The 14,800-nt window shown below is 41.8% G+C and overlaps 1 protein-coding gene across 1 annotated transcript in view; it reads right to left on the minus strand.

Moving 5' to 3' along the window:
* FREM2 (FRAS1 related extracellular matrix 2) overlaps nt 1-14,800 on the minus strand; it is a 210,771-nt gene that overhangs the window by 185,910 nt on the left and 10,061 nt on the right. The window contains exon 2 of the mRNA XM_090027088.1: nt 14,325-14,414. Within this exon, the coding sequence (XP_089883214.1) occupies nt 14,325-14,414 (90 nt within the window). The remainder of the gene's footprint in view (nt 1-14,324; nt 14,415-14,800) is intronic.

The following is a 14,800-nucleotide window of genomic DNA, read 5'->3' on the forward strand; positions in this document are numbered from 1 at the left end:
ACTATTGAAGTAAGAAGAAAATACAAAAAATGCATTTTTTCAAAGAACCTCCTTGGATGAACTTTTAAAATGGAATTCTTCCTATTACTTAACCCTAAAACTCTGTAAGAGAGTTCAGAGCATTCTGTGAAACAAAGATTAACTGAAGAGATTTCCAGAGAAACCAAGGTACAATATGCCTGGTTAAATTCCCACTGGAGTGAAAGCTAAACAAAAAAATAAAATAAGATAAACTAACGACCCTGATTTACCCTAATAGTGATTTTCATTTTGTTGTTACTCTTCCTTATTTATTGTTGTCTACTTCCTCTTTTCAACATTCTTCATGACTGACTGGAAAAAGTACTGCTTTACCACTATTATGCAAACTTGAGTTGTATCCAAATATATTACGTGTTTATATGATGCAACTAAGCTCTTCCTTTCTCCAGAGGATACAGGAGGGAGTGATGAGGCCAGTAAACTCAGCCTCTTGCATGATCCAGCAGTTACTTTAGCAGATGCTTAAAGCTAAGCATGCAAGTAGTACTACTGCTTCAGGCTTTGATTCGGGATAGAATTTCCACATGTAAGAGAGCTCACACTAACAAACCTTCCTAAATTGGCTCCCTATGGCTTTGATGGAACAGGCCAGAGCGCATGCCTCCATGTAAACTATGAAACAGTTCAATTGCAGTGCAGTCCCACCAACATACTGTATTATGTTTTAATTCTGTGGGGGGCAAGGGAATCTTTCTCCTATTTGATCCACTCATATTGTCACACAAACTCTATGGAAGAATCTGTCCTTCCTTTGTGTTGCCCAGGTGACACTACGAGAGCAAAGACTAAGGGTAAACATCTAGATATAGACACTCCTCTTGAAGTCTATATCATTTGCCTGATCATCTGAACCTACAGAAGCAAGACTACCTGCAGATTTCAAGTCTGTTCCTCAGTCAGGCAGCAGATATTTTACAGAAGCAGTACTAATCTGCCATTACTAGATTATATAGGTTTTCAGCTACTACACATTCCCCAGGCCTGCCAGCACACAGAACTGATTGGGCAGATATAAATTCATCACATCAGTCAGTTATGTAACACAATACAAATAAGCTTTTGATTTAAGATTTTTAAAGAGACAATAAAATCTTCCATGAACATGTTTGTTAATATGGTGTTAAGATGCCACAATGAGGTTGTATTGCAACAGCAGGAGATAAACCAGTGTAATTTAAGAAGCATGAATTTGAATTGTTTAACGCCAGTAGGGATTTTTAAAATACACTGAAAAAACAATTAAGATCTCTCAGGCATGTCTACACATTAGCTTTAATGCACAAATGTGTCAAATGAGCTCAAATGAGCTTTAGTTAAAGCACCCCCACCACCATTTTGAAGTGCAGGGCACTGAATACACATGACGCTGCAAACACTTTAATTAGAGATGTTCTCAGAGCCACTCTAATTAAAAGGGCCTCCCCCTCCACCCTGGAGCACATGTATAGATGCCCTTATAGGGCAGAGAGCTACACGACCCAAATCTTCCTCACTTGAATCACTACAGCAGTCCCAATCAAATCAACAGGGCTTTTCAAGGGAATGCATTAAGCACAATCTGGCTTTCAGGGTAGAGGTGGGTGAATTTGTTTTTGCGCGAACAGTTTATTTTCCAAAAAATAGCTTTAATTTAGTTACTCCAGAACTATTTGCAAATTCACTGAATTGTTCCAGCTTAAAAAAAAAAAAAAAAAAAACTACTTGGGAAGCTAGATTCACACCACCAGCATGAAGAAAAGTTAGATCATTCCTCTGAGGCATGGGAGACCCAAGTTCAACGGCACTCTGCCTGCACAGTTGAAAACAAAGTCTCCCAGCTTCTAGGAGAGTTCCCTACCTAGCAGACTAAGGGGCATCCTAGGTAGAGAACTCCTAATATTCTCCTATTAAAGCTGTTCACTGAGAGAAAAAGAGAGACTCTACAGCTAAGTGGTTAGGAAACTGGGATACCTAGTTCCAGACTCTGATCCAAGGAGCATTCAAGTACTTTATAAGTACTTTAGACAGTTTCAACAAGGGGGGGAAGGGGGAATCCACTCTGAATGCCCAAAAGCATGGGCACTCTTGAGAAGATGGAATACCCTGAAAGAGGTATAACAAGATAAGAGAAGATAACAAACCTGGATATCTCACAATCAAGCCAGTGCACTAACCCCAATCTACTGGTTAAAAGAACCAGAAGCATCACAGCTACCTCCTCCTTACTGGTTTTGTGAATGACACATAAGGCTATCCCTTCATTTCATCTGCTTTGATTCCAAATTACCAATATGGAAACACAATGCTGCATTTTGGATCAAGAAAAATATTTTGCTTCGCCTGAAATAAAATAGTTTTTGTTACTTGTTTTAGCAAGGACAAACAACAATTCTTCATTTTGTTTTACAACAAGCAGAACTGAAAATTCAGCTATTCTCCCAAATGTCCTAAGAACTTCTAAGTATAACCAAATTAATTTCACAGAAGGCACTCGGAGTCTTTTCACATATTTAAATGGAACTTGAATCTGTAATATCTACTGACAAAAAGTGCAGGCCGTCCCTTACTCTTCATGACTATTAAACATAGCTTTTCACTTAGCTATGACTCTTCACTGGCATACAGTAATGACTGAAAACCTCCAGTGAACTAACGATTTATTTATAGACAATATATTTTGTACTGTAGTGTCAAACTACTATTTAAAACCCATGGTAAGGTTTACAGTGAGGAGTGTGACATACGGAAAATTGTTTGGACACCAAACTAGAGCATATCAAAACAGAAGCAACGAGCTTGGCAACTGACCAGAATCCTATTTCACTAGTTAGTAAATGACCAAACGTACCCCTGATACAACGCATGTTGCTTCAGTTTTTTATGCTAAAGATAAAAGTAAATTAACCTTGTTTCCAAGATTAATACTTCCAAATGTCATGTGAGAGGTCAAGCTAGGCTGCCACAAACCATTCTTAATGTTATTTTGGTAGATTGCTTCTTTGAGAACTGTCAGCTATTCTGAGTCCAAAATTTCTGTTCCAAAGTTATTATTATACCAAGTACTAGAAATCACACTAGTGTTGTGGCTTTGAAGAAATAGCACTGACACCTGTTTTAACACTATAATTATAACCAGGAACACAACATTGCCCCCTCAGCAATGAACAAAGCATACCAGGGTGGTAAAATTCCAAAAATGTTTTATTCCATGTTTATATAAATAAAAGATGACATAAGATGAAATAATTATACTTCATAAGCTTAATAATGGAAGATAGCTCTAAGTAGTAGATCTGCATTTTTTAAATTGGCATCAGTTCTTGCATAAACACAATTTGGAACATGTTTATAAAGTTTTCCCAGAAGTTAGTTTTAAAGGCTTAATTTAGAGACTTACCTTTGATATTTCCTTAGAACTGTCGAGATTTAACCAAATGTTAAATCCCCCCTCGTGGAGGGGGGGGGGCTGGGCGAGGTGGCATCCAGAAGGGGGGTTGGGACCACCTGGAGTTCGGAACCGTTTCCCTCACCCCCAGGTTACCAGGTACCTAGCGCTCTGTCCCCTCGCCTCGTCCCACTTGGTGGGGAAGGTACCAGTTCCTCCAGTCCTGGCAACACTGGAGGAAAAGGAGGGAGAGGAGGCAACTGGAGAGGAGGCAACTCCACACTCTCCACGCTCCGAACAGGCCGAGGGAGCTAAGTAGTCCCAAAGGAGAAAGCGTTGAGTGATCGTTATAGGCGACTCCATCCTGAGAGGTACAGAGGGCCCCATCTGTCGCCAGGACCCCTCAACACGCGAGGTCTACTGCCTACCCAGAGCAAAGATTCATGACGTGACAGGGACGATCCAGGCCATGATCCAGCCCACCAATTACTACACCAAGGTCCTAATCCATGTGGGTACTAATGATGCGGCCAGGAGAAGCCCTGATCAACTGATGGTGGACTACCACGCTCTGGGGGATGTGCTGAAGGAGATAGGTGCACAGGTGGTATTCTCTTCTGTTCTACCAGTGAGCAGATGCAGAAGTTGGCATGAGACGTGCATCGTAGAGACCAACTGGCGGCTTCGGGAATGGTGTCTTGAGGTAGGCTTTGTTTTCCTTGACAACGACCCACACATCAAGACAAGAGACATGCTCAGGTGAGATGGGCTCCACCTTTCCCCTAAAGGTAAGCGTGTGTTCTCTACTAGGCTGGTGGATCTCCTAAGGTGGGCTTTAAACTAGGCTCATCGGGGGAAGGGGAAGACAAGGGAGGAGATATTACAGATACAAGCTAAACCAAACAGCACTCACAAGTACAGCCCAGCCTAAACCAACAAGCAGAACACATACACAAGTAAGCAACAGGGGCCGGGGCAATGCTGCGCTTAGGGGGCCAGTGCACACATCCACAGGAGGCCTCAAATGCCTGTACACAAACACTCATAGTAAAACAAGCAGGAGGAACTTACCCTCCTGCTAGCTGACACCAACCCAGTGATAGTGGGGCTCACAGAAATGTGGTGGGACCTAACGCATGACTGAGCAGTGAATATCAAGGGCTATAGGCTGTACAGGAGGGACAAAACAGGGAGGAAAGGCAGGGGTGTGGTGGTCTACATTAAGGAGGAATACACATCCTCACCAGGTAGCACAGAGTCAGAGGAGGGGCACATGGAAGTGCTCTGGGTCAGAATACAAGGCAGCCGAGGGGAAAGAGACTTAATGGTGGGGGGTCTACTACAGACCACTCAACCAAGGAGAAGAGCTAGACCAGGAATTCTTAAGTCAACTCAGGGAGGTAGTTAGGTCAAAGGACATGGTCATCATGGGTGACCTGAACTATCCAGACATCTGCTGGGAAAAGCAGTCAACCAGGTCTCATGTAGGTTCCTAGCCCAAATGCAGGACCTCCATCTAAACCAGGAGGTGCACAGCCCCACCAGGGGAGAAGCATTATTGGACCTGGTGCTGGCCATGGGTGACGACCTGGTGAGGGGGCGGTGGGTGTTTGACCACCTGGGCAACAGTGTTCATTGCCTGCTGGAATTCATCATCCAGTGCAAGGTGGCAAAGGCCTGCAGCAAGGCAGCAGCCCTAGATTTCAGGAGGGTGGACTTTAATGAGCTAAGGAGAATAGTCGGGGAAGCACTGAGGTCCCGGAGGGGAGGGGAGCCAGGTGTCCAAGAAGAGTGGCTGCTCCTTAAGGAGACGATCCTCCAAGCCCAAAGGGAGGTAATCCCAACACAGATCAAAGGGAACAGGAGGGCGCAAAAGCCCCCATGGCTCACCAGAAGTATCCAGGAGCGTCTCCCAGCTAAAAGGGAGGCGTACACCCAATGGAAGCGAGGAGCCATCACTAGGGAGGATTATGTTGAAGTTGCTTGGGGATGCAGGGGGGCAGTCAGGAAGGCCAAGGCGGAGATGGAACTGGGACTAGCTTCCCGGATCAAGGACAACAAGAAGTCCTTTTTTAAATACATAGGGGGCAAAAAGAAGGTACCGGGTAACGTAGGGCCCCTGCAAGACATGCTAGGAAATTTGGTCGTCACACCTGACAGCAAAGCTAACCTATTTAATGACGACTTTGCCTCCATTTTCTTGATCAGGGACCAGATCAGCGTCCCCCCCCACTAGGCCCACCTCAGGCCCCAGGGGAGGCACACCTAGGCCAAGGGTCAGGGAGGATCTAGTCAGGGAACTTCGGGAGGGACTGGATGTATTTAAATAAGCTGGTCCAGATGATCTCCACCCCAGAGTGCTGAGGGAATTAGCTGAGGTCATTGCAGGACCTCTGGCACGGCTTTACGAGCACTCGTGGTGCTCTGGTATGGTGCCAGAGGACTGGAAGAGGGCCAATGTGGTTCCCATCTTCAAAAAGGGGAGGAAAGAGGACCTCGGAAACTATGAGCCAGTTAGTCTTACCTCGATCCTGGGCAAGCTTTTTGAGAAAATTATTTTGGTGCATATCCATGAGGGGCCAGCAGAGGAGCTTATGCTTAGGGGCAATCAACAGGTTCATTAGCAACAGGTCCTGTCAGACCAACCTGGTGGCCTTCTATGACCAGATCACCAAATCCTTAGATGCAGGAGTAGCAGTGGACATAGTCTTCCTGGAATTTCAGAAGGCCTTCGACACTGTCTCTCACCCCATTCTCATTAAGAAACTGGGGGACTGTGGTGTCAACACCCACACAGTCAAATGGGTCACCAACTGGCTGGAGGGCCGCACCCAGAGAGTGGTGGTGGTGGATGGGTCATTTTTGACTTGGACGGATATGGGCAGTGGGGTTCCGCAGGACTCGGTCCTCGGTCCCACACTGTTCAATATCTTCATCAGTGACTTGGACGAGCAGGTAAAAAGCACCCTGTTCAAATTTGCTGATGACAGTAAGATGTGGGGGGATGTGGGCATGCTAGAAGGGAGGAATAGGCTGCAATTGGACCTAGACAAGTTACAGGGGTGAGCTGATGAGAATAGGATGGGATTCAACACCGACAAGTGCAAAGTGATGCACCTGGGGAGGAACAACTGGCACCATATCTACAGGTTGGGGAACTCCCTTCTCGTCAGTACAGGGGCAGAAAGGGATCTTGCAGTCATCACTGATTCCAAGATGAACATGGGCCAGCAGTGTGGGGATGCAGTCAGGAAAGCCAACCACACCTTGTCATGCATCCACAGATGCATCTCAAGCAGGTACAAGGAGGTGATACTCTCCCTCTGTGCGGCACTGGTCAGGCTGCAGCTGGAGTACTGTGTCCAGTTCTGGGTGCTGCACTTCAAGAGGGATGTGGACAACATGGAGAGGGTCCAGAGGAGGGCCACCTGCACAATCAGGGGGCAGCAGGGCAGACCCTACAAGAAGAGGCTATGGGACCTGAACCTGTTCAGCTTCCACAAGACAAGGCTGAGGGGGGATCTAGTTGCCTGTTACAAACTAGTCAGAGGGGACCAGCAGGCACTGGGGAAGCCCCTGTTCCCCTGTGCACTACCAGGAGTGACCAGGAATAACGGTCACAAGCTGGCAGAGGGCAGGTTTAAGCTAGATATCAGGAGGCGCTACTTCACGGTCAGGGTGGCTAGGATCTGGAACCAACTTCCAAGAGAAGTGGTGCTGGCTCCTACCCTGGGGGTCTTTAAGACAAGGCTAGATAAACACCTTGCTGGGGTCGTTTGACCCCAGTACTCTTTCCTGCCATGGCAGGGGGTCGGACTTGATGATCTGCTCAGGTCCCTTCCAACCCTACTAACTATGAAACTACGTTGAAACAACAAAATGCAGTGCAGTATGAAGTTATTTATGGATCTGGAATAAAGAGTTTAAATAAGGTTTAGCTAATGATGTAAATCATCGCTTTTAGTGAGCCTTGGCTTTGCAAGGCTTTAGTTTATGCTGCGAAAGCTTATTCAAAACAGCCTGAATCACAAATTTTTGTTTCTTCCCTTCACTAAAGGACCCTCTCCATTCCTTATACAACCATGAAAAATTGTCATCATTTCCTCACTTGAAATCATTCTACCCTTACGACATCATACTGGAGTTACAACTTATGTGGCTAGAAAGCACAGGAAGTAGGACTAATGCAGTACATCTGTATCATTTCCAAGGCCCTCTCCAAGCCAAGAAGCATGCTCTGCCTGCTTCCACTTCTCAGGTGCCAACTTTTAAAATAAAGTAGTTAAGTCACCATCAGGGCACCCATGCTACCATTCTTAAATATGCTGAAGATAAAGAACTTGAAAGTGGCATGGTGGGGGGGGCGGGATCCCGTGGTGCCTTCACTGCCTCATTTATGGGTTTGGTATGTGTGCAGCACACGGGGCTGTACTTCTGGGTGGTATCCTAAATGAGAGACAGATTCAGACAAACATACCACCATCACTGAAGACAGTCAAGATGAGAAGGATGAGTTTCTCTTTACAATAGAGCTGGGTGTGAAATGGTGCTCCTGCCCATGTGATTGAGATTTTGAAACTTTTCTCCCCTCCAGAATTGGGCAAAAGTTGAACTATTGCATGTTTACACTTCAAAAAATAAACTAAATAAATAAATAAAAGGATTAGGTCAAACATAATACTGATTTTCAATCGTTTTATGATGTGTATGTATTTTAGTAATTTTTAAAAAATTTTAAAATAAAAAGTGACTCTAAACCCTAAGGCAAAGTTTTCCTGAAAAATTCAAAAATGGCCTCTTTTGTCATTTCTAGAACTTTTTTTTCCTTTTAAATCAAGAAAGTTATCATAACTGACACTCTACTTTCCAAAGTTTCACTTTTAATAAATCAACATTTTCTGACACAGACACTGAGGCCCTTAACATATGTCCTTCCAACAAGGACTTCAAAACCTGTTTTTAGTAGTCTAGGCATAAAATGGCTTGAAGAGCACACAGCAGGAAACAAGCCGAGGACTACAGCCAAAAATGAGAAAGACTGTAATAGCTACACTTACTGTACACCAAAGGAAGGTCTGGCCCTGAATATTTCCAGGATACCCATAGTATCAAAATAGAAAAGATAATTTTACGTACAGGAAGATGAAGAGAACTCTATGTTAGAACTGTTCAAAAAAAGGCTATTCTGACTTTTACTGGAGGCAGTGGAGCAGCAAAGAGCTCTAGTACTAGCTCTACCACTGGTAGCTGGGTGACCTTGGGTAGGACAAAACTGTCACCATTGTTTTCCATGTCCATAAGAGACTTGTCCTGTACCTTTATGTTGTTAATTAATTAATCCTCCCACCACCTCCATGTGTTTTCCATACCAGCAGCAGGATCTGGCCACAGCTTCCGTGCTTTCACATTGTTTGATACATGCACCAGTGGAAAGAGAAATAACAATTTTTCACAGAGTGTACAAAACAGATACTTAGCTCCACTTTCTTGAAGCATATAGGGCATAAAGCGAAGGTAAAATAAGGTCCTTAAATGTTAGCTGTGTAGTCACCGAGGTCATTTCTCATGTAAGAGGCAAGAAAGTCTCAAAACAGAGATAAAGCAAAATTTGTGTGGAATTCTCTAAATAGGGAAATAGGTATGACATACTGGGCATGTCTACACGTTTATTAATATGTCATAATTACAGCACATTAAGTTTGGTACCAGTAATTAAAGGTACTAAACTTAAATGTGCCCTAATCAGCACTACTGTGCATTGGTGCCAGCACACACTTCTGTGGTGACACTAGTAAGTAGTAGACTATTACTAACATATATTAGGGCATAAGCATGGATTTTTGTCCATCGCACTAATGCTCAGTCTACTGCACTTTAAGCACCTTGTGTAGACATACCCACTTTAGATCATTTGCATGTTCATTTTTTGATTCCATAAGAATTGGTAGCATTTTGAATATTCGAGATGCTAACTCTACACATACACAGAAGATACTATGCAAAGCATTCCCTTGACTTTTTACTAGTACAAAGTCATTGTATTTATTAGAGCTTGTCACATGTTTATTATACCTTGTTTAAATTACATTAAGTGACTTTATTATACCAATTACAGGCTCAGAAATTTTCAGTTAAGGCTGACTCTTTGCTCTCAATCTAATAAATATACCTCTGTATTACAAGAGTCTCTGAACGCTGTGTGACTTTCCCTATCATACACAATTCCAGCAGTTCCATCACCCTGGATTTCCATTTCTTTCAACTACTGCCATCTCTGCCCATAAAAACCCCGTAAATTCTCTCTCATTTTCTGGTAATGGACTTCTTGTTAATATGCCAAGGGATTTCATGGTTTTAGCCTTCAAAATTAACTACTCTTAAATGTTCACACATAGTAGAAGACAAAATTTTCCAAAATTCTTCTCTCTTTTTTCCAACTTAGCAGTACAAAGAAACTAAGTAAAAAGAATAAAGTAAAAATGTGGCTCTCTTGCCAGCCACAGAAAGCTACGACCAGTTTCTGTAGCAAGATCGAGCAGGTTGTACACCTAATGGGGCTTATGTGACAATTAATGTTAATGGGTCTTTACACAAGCATGAGGGCATGTGTAAGCAGATCCTAACCCCAAACAGAAGACTGAATCCATTATCACACTTAAGAGTGATAACCATCAACACATACTATTACCACATACCTGTAGATACTCAAATACTGTTATTTCCCATCCTAAGTATAATGAAATTTGAGTAAGAGACCAAACTTATAAAGTAAATTGCTGCCTTACAAGACAAAGAATCTTCAGATTCAGTAAGTACAATTGTGCTCTGCCTTTAATAGAATATAATATTTGATGAGCATATCAATTTTAAAAAGACAATATAAATGTTTAAATAACTTTCTTATGAAACAAGCTTCTTGACAAAGAATACCACAAGAAATCTTTCAGTGTGACACCTACACATGTAAACAACATTGAAGGGAAGCCATTCTTGGGAGTTTAAAACCTTAGTTAAATTTTCAAGGAACTAGAGAAGTATAATATAATTAAGCAGCTTTTAAATTAAAGTACTACAGCACTTCTTTGTAATCATACTGGGCTTGATACCATGTTCTATCATCCTTATTCATATTTAGTAATAGATTACTGAATGGTTTCACCAACTGTTTACCAAGTCCTGTTTACTGAGCTCAGCTGCCTTTTTGTCTTTCTTCACTCATAGGAAAGTATGTCTTCTCAAAACTTGAACTACTCAGATCCTGGGTTTACATCTAATGTGAAGTATAGACCCCGCTCTCTGGTATTCCCCTGTGATCATATAAGTAGGCAAGGCAAACAGAACAGGCAGAGCCTTGGTTCCACTTCTCCTCTCTTGCATCTCCCACTCACTAGCCACAGTAGCTGGCCAAGTGTAGAAAGAGAAACAAACTCCACCCTTTCAAGGGCAGCAATAATTTACTGTCCTCCAGAGCAAAAAGTGAAAAGGAGGAACTGAAATTCTGCATCAAAATTCCTTACCAGAGCTGCTTCAGGGCAGAGCAGTATAGACCCTCCTCCTCACTCAAGTTAAAGACACTAGCTGAGGAGTCCAATGCGAGTAAAAGCATCATAATCAGGCAGAAGAATCAGTACACGCTTTTAAACAGGTTCTGAAGAAATACACCTTCCACCTTATGTCATTGCTCAGACTAGAAGCAAATCAAATATCAACAGAAGAGATAGTGAAATACACTCTTAATATTTCTGCCAGGCAACAGACCAAAAACATATATCACCAGACAGTAGCTTACAGTATGTTAGATAGCTTGAGAATGATGAAGTCCAGAATTATGGAGTCCTGAATATACAATCTTGTATATTGCCAAAAGAGTTCCAGGACTGGCACTGCATCTTGGAGGCACAAGAGAGCTGAGGAGACAAACTAAGGCCTGTCCTAGCATGGGCCTTAGTGCAATACAAACACCCAAAAATGTGTTCAGAACAGTTTTGCACTTATGTAATATAACTATTAGCAGAGTATTTGAACCAGAATTCATCCATTCATCACGTTGCATTCTGACACCTTGCCACTGAACTACTGGGACCACTTACAGAAGTTGCTACAAATCAACTAGAACAAACACCTCAGAATCTCTTCCCAGGGGAAGAGTGAATTACTTAATTTATATCCATAGGAGCTGACTAATTGCAACCATCATAATTGTATTTATTCCTGAAAAATTTCAAAAGGCAATGCTAATTTGGGAAACAGAAGTCAAGACAGGAGAAGTCTAAAGCATACAGTATGTAATTCTGTGTCTATTTTGGTATTCTGTGCTGAATTTTACTTCCTAAATATTCTGTTTGTTCTCTCCCAAGGAGCTGGCTTCAAACCTAAAATGCAAAGAAATGTCCATCCACCAATCACATGCTCTCAAATTTATCTGAGCTACACAACCCTGGCTTTGATGTCCCTCTGAGAAGGCTAGAAAAGTAAGCTTCTGATTTTTCTTCATATGCAGTTACAGGGTGCCTACACATGTGCAGCGAGGCTGCTCTGACACGCTTTGATTACAGCTCTTCGGAACAGACTTGATTAACTGAGTCTCTTGGAGCATGGTAACTACCATGCTCCTGCAGACTCCAGTGTCATGTGTATCAGCACCCACATGCTGAAATGGTGGTGGAGGCATTTAACTAAAGCTTGCTCAATAAGCTTTAGTTAAAGTGCCCTTGCTGCCATTTTTCAGCATAGGGATACTGATACATGTGATGCTCTGAGTGCTTTAATTAGACTGGCTCTTGGAACTGCTCAGATTAAAATACCCCCTACCCCACTCCCAGAGCACATGTATAAACTCCCACAGATTCTAGCCTGTTGGTGCGATTTAGTTGTTATTCCAGACTTTAGTGTTTTAGTCCCAATTTCATCCCTTCCAAATATAAGCTCACCATTTTAAGCAAAGCATTTCTTACAAACTATTTCAACATATAACTCATTTTTTCCACAGGTTAAGCAAACATGGAAACACATTGCTATACGTAACTAAAGCCCATGTAAAGCAATGATAGATCTGAGGTATGGCCCAATTCAGAAAACTTGAAGGTTAAAAAAAACCCCCAATGATCAGCTTGGCAGCAAAACTACTCTCCACATTATCATGAAAAATACTGTATTATTACATTTTTTATGAAGTGAATATTGATGCGGCTCTGTCAAGTACCAGTATATGTTGCTGGTTCATTTACCAGTAGAAAAGAAATATATAGCACAGAGTCCAGGCATACTCTAAACATGACTTGTTTTACTTACATGTGTGTCTACAAAGGCAGTGAAATAAGTACCCTGGAAGTTCCTAACAATGTTTAGTTCTTAGGGAGCAACTTTGCCTGAAGAACTGGCATCAATCAGAGACAAAGACTAAGAACAAACTACCTTCTGCTTGCATTGATCTCTGAACCAAAAACCTTATGTAATAAAGCTACTGTCACACATAGAAAGCCTTGTCAACCGTATATATTCGTTCTAGAAAACAGGTTTGAGGACTGTGTGACACCACCAGCTTGTGACTTTTGTCATAACAGAACTATGGCATTACAGAGAAAACATAATGCACAATGCAGGGTTTCCATGCACTGTTCTCTTAGACTTTATCTACCCCTGGTTTAATTAAAATATGTGGGAAAAATAAGCTTGAGGTTCTAGATCAGTAGTTCCTATCTTGGTCCCTGGGAGACCAGAGATCAGCAATAACATTTCCAAAAGTAGCTTCAAATGGTGAGAGCTGCCTTTATGCCTCAAGAGGTTGCATCTCTTCCACAGTTGTCTGGTACGTAGGAAGGAAGCATATTCTGTACCACCAATCTGGCCCAGAATGTCCCCTTGCGTACTGCCCCCAGGTCATGGGCTAGCAAGAAAGAGCATAAGGCTATAGGCAGCTCTGCCCAGGCAGTTTTGCTTGGAAGGGAAAGGGGAGTTCAACAGTCCCTGCTCACAACTGCTATTGCAATGGGTTAGTCTACAGCTGATGCTTCTTGTGACCTAGTGCAAGGGGATGGGGAGCATAAGGACTAAGCACAGGATAGCTGAAAGTATTGTTCTTCTTAAAAACTCATTGTTGCTTCTTGAAAGAGCAATTTATTTATTTTTATTGAGAAAATATGTTAAAGCAACATAACCTAACAGTCATTTGATATGCCACAGGGACATCTAAAGCTAGACAATAACTGGTTCATTCCTTAAAATGTAACCCTGGAGAAAATCATAAAATCACAGAATAAAGGTTTGGAAGGGACATTAAGAGATCACATAATTTATCACTCTCCCCCAAGGCACAACAAAAAAAAGTTATTAGACATATTTACATGCATATTTCCCCCTCATTTGTACTAATGTTTCTTTTGTCCTGGTATTCTTGTATTTTTTTTTACTAAAGACCAAGTGTGTCAGGTTTTTTTTTTTAAATAGCTATATTTCCCTCTTCCTAACTCCTGTGAAATTCTCAACTACTGAAATTCATCAGTAACCGATCACTCTTAATATCACCAAAGCTTCTGAACAGGAGCAGCCACTACTGCAGCTGCTGAATAGGAGCAGCCACTACCATAACTGGAGTGGTAATTGAAGAGTGGTTATGCTGTAACCTTTTGTCTGGTGCTTGGGCTAGAGGTACACTAGAAAAAAACATATGAAGTTCAAGTATTTGAGCCTTTTGTGGGGAATTCCACACTTTACCACAATATACTGTTTATGTTTTCAACTAATATAGCTATCACTTCCTTCAAAACTATGTTTTGCAACCACAGTAACAGTAATTAACAATCCTGGAAAAGTCCAAAAGCCTGTGGAGTATAGCTTATATGAGCATCCTAAAAGTCAACTAAAACACATGAGATACTATGTCCACGAAAAAAAAAAGTAATTGAGTAGGAGTACTTACCACCATCTTCAACAGAAAAGTAGAAAATGTCACTTGTTGCATTATCACCTTCTCTTAAAACGTAGCATATCTTCATGTCATCTACATCAGCTGAAAAATGCCAAGTTAAATACATTATTACCTTAAATGTAAACAACAGTGTTGCCAACTGTCTCATGATTTTTGGCATGGTTCTTAAAGTCTACGCTTCCAGAATGTGAAAAACTGAGTTCTTTCTTTTATATATAAATATATTAATTTGAATATATTCAAATTAATATATTTATATGTAAAAGAAAAAGCTAAGTTTTTCACATTCCCAAAGCATAGACTTTAAGAACAACGCCAAAAATCATGAGAGTTGGCAACAATGAAACAAGAAAAAGCAGTAAATACTTGACATATATCATTGCTTTGTCCACCAGAGGTCTAAAAGATATCTGTTAAAGTCAAGCAAGGTTCTTTGGGTAGATGTGATATATTTTATTAGACCAACT

This window comes from Crocodylus siamensis, chromosome 1 (genome assembly GCF_052110815.1).
Source record: "Crocodylus siamensis isolate JL-2025a chromosome 1, ASM5211081v1, whole genome shotgun sequence".
Taxonomy (NCBI): domain Eukaryota; kingdom Metazoa; phylum Chordata; order Crocodylia; family Crocodylidae; genus Crocodylus; species Crocodylus siamensis.